Below are 16,605 nucleotides of genomic sequence, written 5' to 3' on the forward strand. Positions count from 1 at the left end.
ACCAACAGTAATGGAGTCCTGGCATGGTTCTGTGAGTTAATGAGCTAGACTGAAAAGTCGATTTGAACTACAAGGTCAGCAGTTCAAGGTCACCAGCTGCTCCTTAGAGACCCTATACAGGGTTGCTATGGATCAGAACCAACTCATCAGCACCTAACAACAACAGTATAAGGGAGTTACTGTATTTTACATAAAGAAACTTATGTCTTGGAGAAATTAAGAAAATTGCAAAGTCTCAAGTGCAATAAATTAGAGGTTGAGGGTGGAGTAGACCAGTTCTGCTTGATTCTGAAGCAAGTTCTAATCAGGAATTGAATTTTCTATTGAAATTACTGTGCTTGAGCCCATTGCTACAGCTACTGTGTCGGTCCTTTTCCTTGAGAGTTTTCCTCTCTTTCATTGACCCTGTACTTTAACTAGGGGAGGTTCAAAAAGTTTGTACAATACTATGCAACACTGAGGAAAAACAATGAATCTGTGAAACACCTCATACCATGGATGATCCTGGAGGACATAATGCTGAATGAAATTAGCCAATCACAAAAGGACATTTGTATGAGACCATGATTGTGAAAACCCAAGAAAAAGGTTTTCATGCTAACAGAAATATTCTTTGATGGCCACCAAGGGTGGGAGGGAAGGGAGAGTAACTCACTATAGGACAGGCCATTAACTCAGATGACAGAGAAAACAATATACAGCAAGTGGGAGGTGGGCAAAAGAATAATAAAGACAGCTAAAGACACAGGGTTAAATGCAAGGGTAAAAGGTGATAGAGGTAAATACTGTTATCTACACAACCTTGAAACAGCAGCATTCTACAAGTAGACACACAGGCTGAATGGGCAGGGGAGGGAGAGTGGAGTTGTTGTTATGTGCCGTGGAGTCGGTTCCAACTCATAGCGATCCAAGGCTGTAAATCTTTATGGGAGCAAAAAGCCTCATCTTTCTCCAGCGGAACAGCTGGTAGTTCAAACTTCTGACCTTGCGGTTCTCAGCCCAATTTGTAACAAGTATACCCACATATATAGAAGGATTTGACTGAAGATATTTGTACACAGGTATTTACGCTTATGGAAAGCACATGTATGAATGTGGTGGAGCATATAGGAGGCAAAATGTTGAAAATATCCTTGACGTTACCAAGCACTGTGAGGCAATGAGTTGGTGGGACTGAAGGTTCAGGACTGCAGGCTCAGGGAACACTATGGTCAGTTGGCACAGAATAGTCCGCAAAGACAGTGTTCTATATCCTACTTTGGTGAGTAACAACTGGGATCTTAAAAGTTCATCAGCAGTCATCTAATGTGCAAGTATTGGTCTCTCTATGAGCAGAGGCAAAAAGGGTGATGAAAATTGAAGACATTTGAAGTCAAATAGTCCAATGGATTAATGGAACCAGTTTCCACGACTCTGAGAAGGACTAGATAGTGCCCATTTACCACTACCCAGTGTTCTGAAAGGGGTCACTTTAGGAGCTCTGGTACGTAGTGGTTATGAATCAGGCTGCTAACCTCAAGGTCAGCAGTTCGAAACTACCAGCTGTTCTGCGGGAGAAAAATGAGACTTTCTGCTCCCGTAAAGATTTGCAGCCTCAGAAACCCTGTACAGGGTCACTGTGAGTTGGAACCGACTCCACGGTATTTAACAACAACAAGATAGAGTGAGATAAAATGTGAGACAAAACTCAAAATTGTAAAAATAAGACCAGGATTACTGATCAGAAAGAGACTGAAGAAACCCAAGACTGTGGCCCTTGGCCCACTCTTCAAGTCTAGAATGGAACTCAACCTTATGGCTCAATTTTCAATCAAAGGGTAGATAGGTATGAAGGGGGGACAACACTAGTAAGGTATGCTCACCATGGAATGGTCAACCATTGAAGATCAAAAAGGACAACATGTACCTAAAGACTAAGTTGAGAAAGGTTGTGAAGGAGAGTAAATAAGAACCACAGGGAAGAGGTGGGATCACTGCTCTTACATGAAGGGGAGAGCAGTCATTGAGCTGAAACAAAGTGTAAGAAGCCTCCATGTAAAAGTGATGATCTGCTCTGTAAACCTTTGCTCAATTGACAATAAAATGATTAAAAATATATATATTTTTTTAATTTGGTAGAAAAATTTAACTAAAAACAATGGAATATTTCCATGAACTTTCTGAAGGCCTCTCATATTAATATTGTGAGGATTAACTGAGATAAGTTATATAAAATACTACTATATAATAAGTACACACTACTTGGTTCTTAAGGAGCTCTGGTAGTGTAGTGGTTAGGAGTAGGGCTGCTAATCTCAAGGTCAGCATTTGGAAACTACCAGCAGTTCCACAGGAGAAAGTTGAGGCTTTCTGCTCCCGTAAACATTTACAGCCTTGGAAACCCTTTAAAACAGGGTCATTATGAATCGAAACTGATTCCACAGCACATAATCACCACCACCACTTGGTTGTTACTATGTAGTAATAATTAAATGCATAAAGGAACCTGGTTATATTTAATTGGTTTACCTGAGCACAGGAAATCCCTTTATCCCACAATTTCTCTGTTATCAAGTATTTAATTTTGAGTTATTTTACAGGTGTGTTATATCACAGAGAGATTAAGTTATAAATTCACAGTTACACTGTCAGTGCAGAGGCAGGATTGGAAGCAAGGTCATCAATTAGATCCCACTTTTAATCTTTTTCTTTAAGCCTGGGAAAAGTAGGTTCTTTATTATTATTTTTTTTTTCCTTCTTCTTCAAAGGTTCTATTTCCCATTACTTGGATATTCCCCTGAAGCCCTTCCATCGCTCTTCATTCTTTGTCAAGGGCTTTGAACAGAAACAATCAGCTATGTGCTTTTTTGCAATATCCACATATATTCTCTTTTTGCAAAATCTATAGCTATTTTCTGTTGGGGAGAATCCAAGTGCAGTTGAGGGTCCAGGTGAAGAGTGGAGCTTCATGGGAGGGGGAGATGGAATAATGGGGTGAGCCATATTTGTAAAGCTTTTTACTATTATTATTATCATTATAAATCAAGGATCACTGATTTCTTTCAGTTCCTTCATGTATGTTACCATTTTCAGTTTGCCCACAGATAAGCCCAGACTTACCCTGCTGTGGTGTTCTGTAATTACAATTAATTGTGGACCATAGGAGGCCACTTCATAACTTGCAAATAACAAATTGCATCACTCCTTTAAAAATGCTTTGGTTTCTCTTCTTCTGGAATTATATTTTATTACAATGAGCAGCTGTTTGGCTTTGATTTTCCCCTCTGTTTGTTTCTAAAATTTTTGTTGACTGTGAAATATGATGTATCACATGAAAAGGACTTCCTTTGCTAATTGTGTGCCCGCAGCTTGCCCGCCAGGGACATACAAACCTGAAGGTTCACCAGGAGGGATCAGAACTTGCATTCCATGCCCGGATGAAAACCACACCTCTCCACCAGGAAGCACAGCCCCAGAGGACTGTGTCTGCAAGGAGGGCTATCAAGTGTCCGGGTCCGGGCGAAGCTGCGAAGGTCAGTCTCTGTCCTGCAGTGTAAACGGTGTCAGCTAGAACATCTGGGAAATGGTCTCTGAACCTTTCTTCAATCATATCGAGGGGTGTGTACTTATTGCTTTAATTATGTAGTAATTTTTATTACCACCAAACACATCCTCATTTCGCTATAGATAAAGACCTTTGAAATCCTATATGTGATATAACTAGGAAATCAGAAAGGTTTATTACATGGGAATAAAAGCTAAAATGAACCTAAGAGAGAAAAGCCACTGTTTTAACGTATCTGATTAACAAGTGAGCTAATAAGGGCTCTGTTGTTATCGTTAAGTGCCATGGATTTGGTTCCAACTCACAGCAACCCTGTATATGGTTTCCAGGGGTGAGATTGAACTGTCAACCTTCCTGTTCAAACTGACCTTAAGGTCCAGTGTTTATCCTACTGTACCATAGCCAAATCCAGTCTTTTTAAATGTAAATAAAATGTCTCAATTTTTATCCTTATTAATATTATTAAAATAATATGCACCATGTACAAGTAGTTACTCTAGGAGTCTGTAGCAAATAGCCTTTGCTGTACATCTTTTCTATTTCATGTCACCTTAACTAAGGGGGTGAGGGTGGGGATTAGTTAGTGAAATATAAAGGTCGAGTACCAGGATATCTCATATCCACTTAAATAAGAAAGTAAACATTTTGAAAGATTTTAAAAAATCATATTTATCCTTTTTAAGCATTTAAGATGTAATTAGGAGTCCTGGTGTGGCACTGAAGGATAATGTACTCGACTGCAAGGTCAGTTTGAACTTCAAGGTTGATGGTTCAAACTCAGCAACCACTCCCCAGAAACCCTATATAGGATCGCTGTAAGTTGGGTCTGACCCAACGGAATATAACAACAACTATCCCTACCTAATAGGAGTCAGATGTAAAGGTTTTCCTTCCACGTTTGTTGTTGTTGTTGTTAAGTGATGTTGAGTCAGTTCCAACTCATAGAGACCTTGTATAGGTTTCTAAGGAGCAGCTGGTGGATTTGAACTGCCAACCTTGTGGCTCCCAGTCCAGTGCTGATCCTACAGCACCATACCAGGAGTCCATGTAGGCACTTAGAAATCTGAATGCACTAAATGAGAGTAACTGACATGAAAATATGAAATGTTTTCTTAAAAAAAAAAAGTATTATAAATAAAGGCCAATTTTTCTCTGCTTTTATTTCTGTACATGTTTAAGTTGTTCACTGCCCTACCCTGAAGCCTCCTGAAAATGGCTACTTTATCCAGAACACTTGCAACAACCATTTCAATGCAGCCTGTGGGGTCCGATGTCTCCCTGGATTTGACCTCGTGGGAAGCAGTATCTTCTTGTGTCTACCCAATGGTTTGTGGTCCGGTTCAGAGAGTTCTTGCAGAGGTATGAAAACTGCCAATTCATATTGGGTTTTGATTGCCATGCTTGATTTCATTGATTTAAATTCTAATAGACCTATGTTTCTTTTTATTTCATTGGCCACAGACCACAGAAAGGGGAAAAATTACAGGAAACTTGAAGTCAGAACTAAGTTCAGTTGACCACATCACCACAAACTATGCCTTTTATATTCTTTTTATCAACTGTCAAAAGAAGGACCTGCCTACGAAGTAAATGGACATGTTATCCCAAACCTCACACTTCAAGCTGCCAAGATAGGGTCCTACTTCTAAAATAGTCAAGGTGGGGGGTTTGATGCTAACTGTGAGTGCAGGACCAATGTCTTGCAACAGAAACAGCTGACCAACATAGACATTTTTAGTGTTCATTTGAAGTAGACAGTACTCCATAGAAAGTGAGGAAATTTACAAAAGTAAAAACACAAGGAGCCTAATCAGGTCAGTAGAGACAGGATTAATATCATGGCTAGAGTCTAGGGTTCCCACAATCAAATATAGAGAAACAAGGAGCAGAGTTTTAACGTAGTTCACTTCTACTCTTGACATCTCCAGGACCTACGTTCTTTTCTTTCTTCCAAATAGTATATAGCCAATTTCTCAAGGTTTCACTAGTATGTTGCGGATAACAATAGGTAAGACAAGGTAGGAAGGGAGCAAACTAAAGGACTTTATGGCCAGGAGAAATACAAGATACCGGTTAAATTTGAATTTCAAATAAAAAAGAATTTGTCATTATAAGTAAGCACTTCTTTCACAGAAGCAGTGTTTGTTGATTTTCTGATATTCACACATAACTGGACATCATGATTTTACTTGTTTGTTTTTGTTCAATCTGGCACAACTACTCCTACTTCATCCAGCAGGCATTCTGTAGCTGGGACTTTGACTGCGCCAACCAAACTAAAACCATAGTTTTAGTTTCCAACTCATAGTCACCCAAAAGGACAGAGTAAAGCTGTTTCTTACAGTTTCTGAGACTGTCATATTGAAAATCAGGAACAGACAGCCTCATCTTTCTCCCAAGGAGTGACTGGTGGATTTGAAACCTTATGATTAGCAGCCCGTGGTTTAACCCACTGTTCCATTACCCAGATCACTAATGTAGGGTCTTCTGGTCTTTTCTTGACTCCTAAGTGTGGCACTGTGGGATAATGTGTCAGACTGCAAAGTTGTTTAAACTGCAAAGTCTGTGGTTCAAGCTCACCAGCTGTTCCTTGGAAACTCTATACAGGGTCACTATGGGTTGGAATTGACTTGATGGCACTTAACAACAACAACAAGACCAAAAGGAAGTCCACGTACTCACCAATTCCAGATCATTTGTGCATTTCAGGAAACATCCAAGAAATAAGAAAAATACGACAGCAAAATTATTTCTTAGGGAAAAAAACTGCTGACACCATGTATGGACATAGTTAAAAGCCAAAGTAATAAATTAGAATGCCTACTCAAGAAATTCGTCCTCAAAGTGAGTGAAATTTCATACACAAAAGTATGAAAGAAGAGGTAAAGTGAACAGTCACAGAATATAGATCATTCTTATATTAGGAATCCTGAGAGAGAATAGAGTGAGAAACACTAATAGACTGTCATAGGATATATCCCCAAACTAAAATCTTGAAAATATGCCCAACTGAAATCTTTGGGACTCAGTTTAAAATCAATTACTGAGTGCCAGAAAAAAAAAAAAAAAATTAAAAGCAGATCCTGTGTGGAAATAATCCTAGTGAAATTTCTGAATGTTCTAGAAAACACAGAAAAGTATGTCAGTTAGTTAGGAATAGCAAAGGAAGTCACCATTCATCTGTCAGTTTATCATGCTGTTGTGGCTTACATTGATGCTGGAAGCTATGCTACCAGTATTTTAAATACCATCAGGATCACCCTAATGGACAGGTTTCAATGGAGCTTCCAGACTAAGACAGGCAAGGACGAAGGAGAAGCAGACCACTTCTGAGTGATTACCCACTGAAACCTTATGAATAGCAGCACTGTCAAATATAGTGACAGAAAATGAGCCCCTCAGATTGAAAGACACTCAAAATATGACTGGGGAGGAGCTGCCGCCTCAAAATAAAGCTTACCTTTACTTTAAGCAAAGTTTTTGTGACCTACATTTGCTGATGGGGCACAACTCAAAATGAGAAGAAACAGATAGGAAGATCTGTTAGTAATTGGGACGTGGAATGTATAAAGTATAAGTCTAGGAAAATAAAGATCATTATCTTAGGCATAAGTGAGTTGAAATGGACAGGTATTGTACATTTTGAATCAGATAATCATATGGTTTACAATGTCAGTAACAACAAATTGAAGAAAAATGGCTTTTCTTTTTCATCATCCAAGAGAGCATTTCAAGGTCTATCTTGAAGTACAAAACTGTCTGTGGTAGGACAACATCCATACACCTACAAGGAAGAACAGTTAATACCACTATTATTAAAATTTATGCACTGACTAGTAAAGCCATTGATGATGAAATTGAAGAACTCTACCAACTTCTTCAAGTTTAAATTGATCAATATGCAATATAGATGCATTGATAATTACTGGTGATTGGAATGCAAAAACTGTAAACAAAGAGGGAAGGATCTGTAGTTGGAAAGTATAGCCTTGGTGCTAGAAATTATTCTGTAAGTTGCATGGTAAAATTTTGCAGGACTAATGGCTTATTCATTGCAATACCTTTTTTTCAAAAACATAAACAGCAACTCTATACATGGACCTCACCAGATGGAATCAAATTGACTACATCTGTGGAAAGAATCAATGGAGAAGTTCAGTATCATCAGCCAAAACAAGGCAGGGACCAATTGTAGAACAGAACACCAATTACACATACGCAAGCTCAGGTTGGAGCTGAAGAAAATTAAAACAAGTCCACAAAAGTCAAACTATGAGCTTGAGTATATCCAACATGAATTTAGAGACCGGATTTGATGTATTAGGCACCAATGACAGAACACCAGATGAGTTGTGCGGTAACATCAAGAACATCATACAGGAAGAAAGCAAAAGGTCATAAAAAAGTCAGGAAAGAAAGAAAAGACCCAAGTGGATATCAGAAGAGACTGAAAATTGCTGTTGAGCATAAAGCAACTGGAAGAAATTATGAAACAAAAGAGTAGAACAGAAAATGTAAAGGGCAGCTCAGGAAGACAAAGTTAAGTATTATAATACAAAGACCTGGAGTTAGAAAACTGAAAAGGAAGGACACGTTCAGTGTTTCTCAAGTTGAAAGAACTGAAGAAAACTTCAAGTCCTGGTTGCAATATTGAAGGATTCTATGTGCAGTATGGACTCCTGGTACGTCACTGTAGGATCAGCACTGGACTTCAAAACACAAGTTTGGCAGTTGAAACACATCAGCTATTCCTTGGAGCTACTCCAGGGTCAATTTGAGTCAGAAGTGACTCAACAGCACTTAACAACAATGGACAACTTAGATTATGCAAAGGCTTTCAGCAATGTGGATCAAAACAAGGTATGGATAACATTGCAAAGAATGGGTATTCTAGAACACTTAATTATGCTCATGTACATCCACCAAGAGGCAGCTGTTCAAACAGAACAAGGGGATACTGGATGGTTTAAAATCAGGAAAGGTGTGCACCAGGGTTGCATCCTTTCACCATACTTAATCAATATCATAGGCTGAACAAATAATCCGGATGCTGGGTTATATGAAAAGTATGTGGCATCAATTGAAGAAAGACTCATTAGCAACCTGCAATATGCAGATGATACAGCCTTGCTTGCTGAAAGTAAAGAGGACTTAAAATACTTAATGATGAAGATCAAAAACCACACCACTGGGTATGGGTTGCACCTCAATGTAAAGAAAACAAAAATTCAACCAACTGGACCAAAAATATCATGCTAAATGGTGAAAAGATTGAATATGTCTAAGACTTCATTTTGCTTGGCTCAACTAGCAGCACTCATGGAAGCAGTCAAGAAATCAGAAGACATATTGCATTAGGCAGATCTGCCGCACAAGATCTCTTGGAGATGTTCAAGAGCAATGATGAGTGTCTGAGGATGAAGGTGTGCCTGACCCAAGCCATGGTATTTTCAGTAGCTTCATATGCATATGAAAGTTGGACAATGAATAATAAAGACTTTAGAAGATTGGATGCATTTGAAGTATGATGTTGGCAATGAATATTGAAAGTACCAAGGACTTCCAGAACAAACTAATCTAAGTTGGAAGAAGTACATCCATAATGTTCCTTAGAAGCCAGAATGGTGAAACTTCTTCTCTCATACTTTGGACAAATTATCAGGGAGGACCAGTGCCTAGAAAAGGACATCATGTTTGTTAAAGTGGAGGGGCAATGAAAAAGAGGAAGATCCCCAATGAGATGGACTGGCTCTGTGGCAGTAGCTATGGACTCAAGCTTACCAACGATTGTGAGGTTGGTACAGCAACATGTAGTATTTCTTTCTGTTGTACGTAAGGTCTCTTTGAGTAAGAACTGACTTGATGGCACCTAACAAGAACAACAACAAATGGGCAAAATATTGAATGATGCAGAAAGCATCAAAAGAATATGAAAATTTGGTTGTTTAAATTATTATATATTCTTGAGTGTTTCTGTGTACATGCCCCCCTCCCCCCAAAACAACAACAACAACAAAGGGAATGGAAGCAAATACTGTTGAATGGTGATGCACTGAGGAGATTGTAATCATTGCAATGAAATGATGGTATAAAGGTGATGCTCTCCCATGTAAAAAGAAGATGGAAGGAATGCAGTCACTGTGCCAAAAAAAAGTCAATGTTTAACCATTTCTAGATGGACCATATGATCAAGAACCAATGATACTGAGGGAAGAAGTCCAAGCTGCATTGAAGGCATCGGCAAAAAAAAAAAAAAGATGCAGGAATTGATGGAATACAAATTTAGATGTTTCAACAAACTGATGCAGCATTGGAGGCATTCACTCATCTATGTCAAGAAATTTAAAAAACAGCTACCTGGCCAAATAATTGGGAGAAATTCATATTTGTACTTATTCCAGAGACAGGTGACCCAATGGAATGTGAAAATCATGGAATATTATTAGCATCACATGCAAGTAAAATTTTGCTGAAAATAATTTTTAAACGGTTGCAGCAATTTATCAACAGGGAGCCAGCTGCCTGAAATTAAGCCCAGATTTAGAAGAAGATGTGGAACTAGGGATATTATTGCTGACATCACATGGATCTTGACTGAAAAAAGAAAGTACCAGAAATATGTTTACTTGTGCTTTACTGACTGTGCAAAGATACTCGACTGTGTAGATCATTAAAAAAAAAAAAATGCAAAGAATAGGAAATCCTGAACACTCCATAGTGCTTATGAGGGACCTATATATAGACTAAGATGCAGACATTAGAACAAGGAGATGCTGAATGGTTTAAAATTGGGAAAGATATGTGTAAGAGTTATATTCTTTTACCATACTTATTCAATCTGTAGATTATGTAAATAATCAGAGAAGCTGGATAGTGAGAAGAATGTAACATCAGGATTGGAAAAAGACTCCCTAACAACTTGCAATATGCAGATGATACAACTGTGCTTGCTGGAAGTGAAGATGACTTAAAATACTTACTGATGATGAAGTTCAGAGAGTATAGCATTCAGTACAGATTGCACATCAATGTATAAAAAATGAAAATCTTCACAACTTAACCAATGTATGTTGTTATTGTTGTTGTTGTTGTTAAATGCCATCGAGAAGGGTCCAGCTGATAGTCACCCTATCTAGGGTTTGCAAGGTGTGACTAAAGAATTTGAACTTCTGAGCTTTTGGTTAGTAGTCCAGTGCTTATCCTACAGCACTACATCAATAATTAGCATCATGATAAATGGAGAAAACACTGAATTTGCTTGGATCCACAACCAATACATGGAAGCATCAAAAATTCAAATGATGTATTCCATTAGGCAAAACTGTTGCAAAAGACCTTTTTAAAGTGTTCAAGAGCAAAGATATCACTTTGAGGACTAAAGTGCACCTGCCCCAAGCAATGGGTTTTCAGGTCGCCTCATATGCATGTGAAAGTTGGACAGTGAATAAGGAAGACCTTAGAAGCATCAATGCATTTGAAGTATGATGTTGGCAAAGAATATTGAAAGTACCATGAACTGCCAGAAGAACAAACAAATCTGTGTTGGAAGAAGTACAGCAAGAATGCTCCTTAGAAGCCAAGATGGTGAGACTTTGTCTCTTGTACATTGGACATATGGGACATATGATGAGGAGGGACCGGATCCTGGAGAAGGACATCATGCTTGGTAAAGTGAAGCATCAGTGTAAAAGAGGAGAATCCCCAATGAGATGGATTGACACAGTGACAGCAACAGTGTGCTCAAATATAACAGCAACAATTATGAAGATGGACCAGGGCCAGTCACTGTTTCCTTCTGTTGTAAATAGGGTCACTGTGAGTTAGTACCAACTCGATGACACCTAATGACAACAACAACAAAGAACTTCCCCCCCCCCACCTTTAGCCACTCTAAATGTTGGACAGGAGTCTTTGGGAAAATAATTAGAATGTTGATTTCTAAACTCAGACAAGCTTTATGTGTGAGGCAAAATAAAGACGTGTTCAGTCATAGATTCTCAAATGATAAAAGTCGAGGGTCAATGAAAAAGAGACAGATCCTCAACAAGATGGGCTGGCCCAGTGGCAGCAACAAAGGGCTTAAACATGGCAATGACCGTGTGGACGCCAGGGGTCTGGGCAGCATTCCATTCTGCTGTACATAGGGTTGCAATGAGTCAGAATGACTCTGTGACACCCAGTAACAATATGGAGAAAGTAGTATTTTACAGATTTATTTTAAATCTGTAATTGTAAGGACAGGAATACTTTTAGTCCTGTTATTTTTCCTTGGGGAAAAAAAATTTCTAAAATTGAAGCAAAAAAAAAGAAAAATCAGTGTACACTGCAAGGCCTTTTATAAATTTCATATTCCATTGTAAATTATTTTGCAATATTGGAAAATAACTGTTTGGTTGTTATTCTGCCTATGTTTTCTTCATAAAGCTCTTGTATTCATTTTCAATTTATCTCAACTATCTAGTGCCTTTCTAAAGAACTAAGAATTCTTTTGTAGTTTCTCAATAGTAACTAGTTAAACCACAGTATGCTGTCTTTCCTTAGAGAAGGATCCAAGCAATCATTAAAATCCTGCATTTAACATCGAATTTATTTAGTTTTTACTAGTAGATGCCATCACAGTTTGAAGGTTGACAGGAAGAATGTATCTAGGGGGAAATCTGATTACTCTTGAAGATAAGAACCACAGCTGGCTCTCACATGTTTTAGTACATTGTAGATTATTTCTCTTAAAAGAATACTTACTGTTTTCTAAAAAGGCTAAATAAATATTTACCAGTTTCTTTAGCATGAGTATAAGCTAAGAGAAATGGATTTCAGATTCTTTTAGTTTGTCAAAAAAATAAATAAATAAAGAGAAAACTATGAGACTAATAAATCAATTTTAAAATAAACATACAGATCACTAGTAAAAATGATCATTATTTTCTTGATTGAAAAAGTATGGAGGATGTTTAAAGATTAAGTAGAAAACATTGCATATGCTTTATTGTTCCCTGAGGGAAAATGAAAGTTTATTAAAACAAATATTTAAGAAGCAATATAATTTGCAGCTGCATGCGACACCAAGTAAAGTCAAATTTACTATCAGTAGTCTCAAGAGACGTTACAATTCCATTTTGTCTAGAGTCTGGGAAGCTGGAGTGATTTCAGCATTTGACTGAAACTGAAACCAGTTTCTTAATATTATGCATCTTGAGCATAGTAATTTATCATATTTACCTGTTAATCCCACGTGACACTTGGCATTATGCTATGCATGATGGACATACTCAATAAAAGGCAAATGCTTCTACTCACTTGATAGGCACACCCAATAAATATTCTACTGACATGATGGACATACTCAATAAAAACAAAAATGTGGAAGGCGAAATATTTCACTCATTTATCATTAATAGTTGATTTCAGTCCAAACCACTCCCGGGAAGGAAAAGGCTAGAGTTTATGGCTTAACCTCCAATCTAATGCTTGTGTTTTCACTAAGGAATAAACTATCCTAAAACATATCCTTAAAGTACTCAATAATTATTCTCCACTAACTAATGCAATTTGAACGGGTTTATTCAGAGGAGTTTTTGATGAACAGGGACTTTACATTCATATGCAATTTGAATATTTTGTTTCCTCTCCTTTTCCTCTCTTCCTCCTTTCTTTCTTCTTCCTCTCTACTCTTCTTCTCCTTCCTTTCATTCTTCTCTTTCCTTCTTCTGTTTAGAAATCCTGATTGGAGTGAGTCTAAGGTGAGACTGGAGGAAAGAAAGCGTAGAAAGGGAGTATAAACAGCTATGTAGATATCAGTTTCTTTAAAAGAGGGGTACACATTGGTTGGAGGCCCAAGTGGTGGTGGTTATGTGCCACGGAGTCAGTTCCAGCTCATAGCAACCCTGTATAGGGTTTCCAAGGCTGTAAATCTTTGCTGTTGTTGTTGTTGTTAGGTGCCATCGAGTTGGTACCAACCCATAAAGACCTCATGCACAGCAGAACGAAACACTACCCAATCCTGGGCCAACCTCACTACTGTTGCCACGCTTGAGTCCATCAATGCTGCCACTTGGCCAATCCATCTCGTTGGGGGTCTTCTTCTTTTTTTCTCTGATCCTCCACCTTACCAAACATGATATCCTTCTCCAGTGACTGGTCCCTTCTGACAATATGTCCGAAGTATGAGAGATGAAGTTTGGCCATCTTGGCCTTCAAGGAGCATTCTGGCTGCACTTCTCCCAACACAGATCTGTTGGTTCTATGGGCATTCCATGGCACTTTCAATATTGTCCTCCAACACCATAACTCAAATGCATCAATTCTTCTACAGGCTTCCTTAGTCACTGTCCAGCTTTCGCATGCATATGAGATTATTGAAAATACCATGGCTTGGGTCAGGCTCACCTTAGTCCTCAAGCTGACATCTTTGCTCTTCAACACTTTAAAAAGCTCCTGTGCAGAAGATTTGCCCAATGCAATACATTGTATGATCTCTTGACTGCTACTTCCAGGAGCAGAAAGCCTCATTTTTCTCCTATGGAACCACTGGTAGTTTCAAACTACTGATCTTGAGTAGTTTGATTATAAGCCTGACTTATAATCACTATTCTCCCAGAGCTCCTTGGAGGCCCAATTAGGATTTGAAATTGATGGAATCAGAGCACGTCGGGGAGTGGTCTGGAAGATGGAGGTGGTCGTCAGAGTTGGGATTCTCGGAATTGTTGATGGTGTAATCTTAAGGATATGGTCATTGGAAAAGAGGAGATAAAGAATATGACCTTAGAATACTGCAATGACCATGTGCATAGATAATAAAATCATATAGATGTGTGTGTGTGTGTGTGAGAGAGAGACAGAGACAGACACAGAGACTAAAATTTTCACAAAATGAGGAAAAATGATCCAAAAGTCATCAGACAGTTGAAACAAGAACATTGGATATACAAGGAGGGTTCAAAAAGCTCATGGAAAAAATTAATTATCTTTTAATTTAATTTTTGACAAATGTTTTGAAGCCCTCTTGTGTGGTGTTCTACTTTAAGGGAGCTGGATATTTTTAGAAAGGAGAAAGGGAGAATGATCTATGATGGTGATAAAGAGCAAAGGCTCTGTCTGTAGGAGACAACAAAATTATAGTTAGGACAAGAAAGACAAGGAAAAGTTAAAAACATGAGTTGAGTATACGAGCTTTTGATGGAGACTGATCTTGCATTTAAGGGGGCATGGTGCAAGGGTTAGATTGGGGATGACACTAGTAGATACAGGATAACCTTAGAGACTTGGGCTTCTTAAGTGGTTGCTATAAGCAGGAATATAGAGCATGATGGGATTAATCAAGGTGGACTCTAAGATACCTTGTGAGATGTTGGTGGACTGGCAATGAGGGCATCTTGCTAAGAGGACTCAGAGCATAGCGGTTGTTTGGAGGCATGCTGAAGCAGGAGTATCTGAGAAGCCTGTGGTAGTCTGGTAGCTTATCACATTTAGTGTCAAGGCCAGAAGGAGTAGAGATCCAGGCATCTCTGGATACCTCATGGCACATCCCCTGATGGTGGTACTGAAACTGGCAAAAGCACAAGGGCATGTCCAGCATCCATGGCTTAGTGACACCCTTTTGGCTGTGTTTTATGATGGTTTCAGCCTGGCAGAATAAGGAACCTTGTCACCAAGTATACTTACTCAGTTCTCAGACTAGGGAAACATGGTCCCATATCACCTGATAAAATGTGAAGCAGGGCTGGACGATACACAGATCCCAAGAGCTGGAAAAGGGAAAGATCTTACTGTAGAAATTCAACAGAGCACTAGTGAATGTTATAGAATTAGAACTGTGTGTTGCTTACTGGTATCAACGATCCAAATAACAATGTCTTAAGGCAATTAAGGGTTTATTTTTTTTTCTCCTCTAAAAGAAGGATCATGAACAACCGAAAGTCGAGGTAATCACTCTATTGTCATTGAAGACCCAGACTTCTTTTACTTTTATGTTTATGTATGTATTTAATTGTTGCTTTCCTATAGTACATGATGTTTAATTTATAGGTTTCTGGAATTGTGTTCCTCATGTTTGCCTAAAATGAAAAAGATAAAAAGATTTTCTCCCAATTAAGATTTGTTGTTGTTTCTGTATGCCATTGAGTCAATTTCCATTCATAGTAGCCCTCTAATTCAGAGCAGAAATACCACCCAGGCTTCCAAGACTGCAAACTTTATAGAAGCACTTGGCCACATCTTTCTCCCACAGACTGGTAGGTTCAAGCTGCCAATCTTTTGGTTAGCAGACCATCACTTAGCCACTGTTTCACTAGGGCTCCTTCCCAATGAAAACAGTCTCCTATTAAAAACAAAACAAAACAAAAAAACTTCCCGAGAAATCCTCACAGCTTCCGCTTACATCTTATTTGCAGCTCCCATTAGTTGCACTGAAAGTGAGGAGTTATAATCTTCATGCTGGATGTATTACTTACTACTGTGAATAAAACTGAGGCATCATACTATCAAAAAGGGAAAGCATGGATACTAGATGAGTAACTAGCAGTTTGCACAGTAGTAGAAAATAGACAGATTTTTAATACATTCACCTAAAGTATTACCATGAAGTAGGATGTGCAGTAGGTGTGTTGGGAAGAAAGGAGTCAAAAGGTTAAAAGAAGCAGAACTGTGACCAAAGAAGCGGATACTGGAATTTACGATTGCAGAGGTTGGACAACTTTGCACAAGTTGGGACGAGAGAAATTCCCAGGGTATACCCATGAGGTCTGAGAATGGATGAGACCATGAACCTGAAATATCTGTCTTGAAAAAGATCTCCTCTTTTTGCTGCAGTACAACCCTGGAAAATCACTTGAAAGGCCTAGTCGAGGGCTTCCTATACCTCCCTTTATTAAAAATCCCAAGCTATTATCATCATCATCTGCTTGCAGTCAGATGCCTCAGGCAGTGTAAGTTTCCTCCCTATATAGACAGAGGGATGAATGCAATGATACTCTCTGGGCAAAAGTTTGGCACTTATGATGAAAGACAGAGTCCCCACTGAATAGTTTTCATCTTGTCTATGTGGGTATGGTGAAAAGAGATGG

General features: G+C 38.6%; 1 protein-coding gene across 1 annotated transcript in view; it reads left to right on the forward strand.

The window, feature by feature from the left end:
• The window catches only part of SVEP1 (sushi, von Willebrand factor type A, EGF and pentraxin domain containing 1), a 247,462-nt gene that overhangs the window by 100,699 nt on the left and 130,158 nt on the right, over nucleotides 1–16,605 (forward strand). The window contains exons 4-5 of the mRNA XM_006864679.1: nucleotides 3,348–3,512; nucleotides 4,724–4,903. Of these exons, the coding sequence (XP_006864741.1) occupies nucleotides 3,348–3,512; nucleotides 4,724–4,903 (345 nt within the window). The remainder of the gene's footprint in view (nucleotides 1–3,347; nucleotides 3,513–4,723; nucleotides 4,904–16,605) is intronic.

This window comes from Chrysochloris asiatica, unplaced genomic scaffold (genome assembly GCF_000296735.1).
Source record: "Chrysochloris asiatica unplaced genomic scaffold, ChrAsi1.0 scaffold00069, whole genome shotgun sequence".
Taxonomy (NCBI): Eukaryota; Metazoa; Chordata; class Mammalia; order Afrosoricida; family Chrysochloridae; genus Chrysochloris; species Chrysochloris asiatica.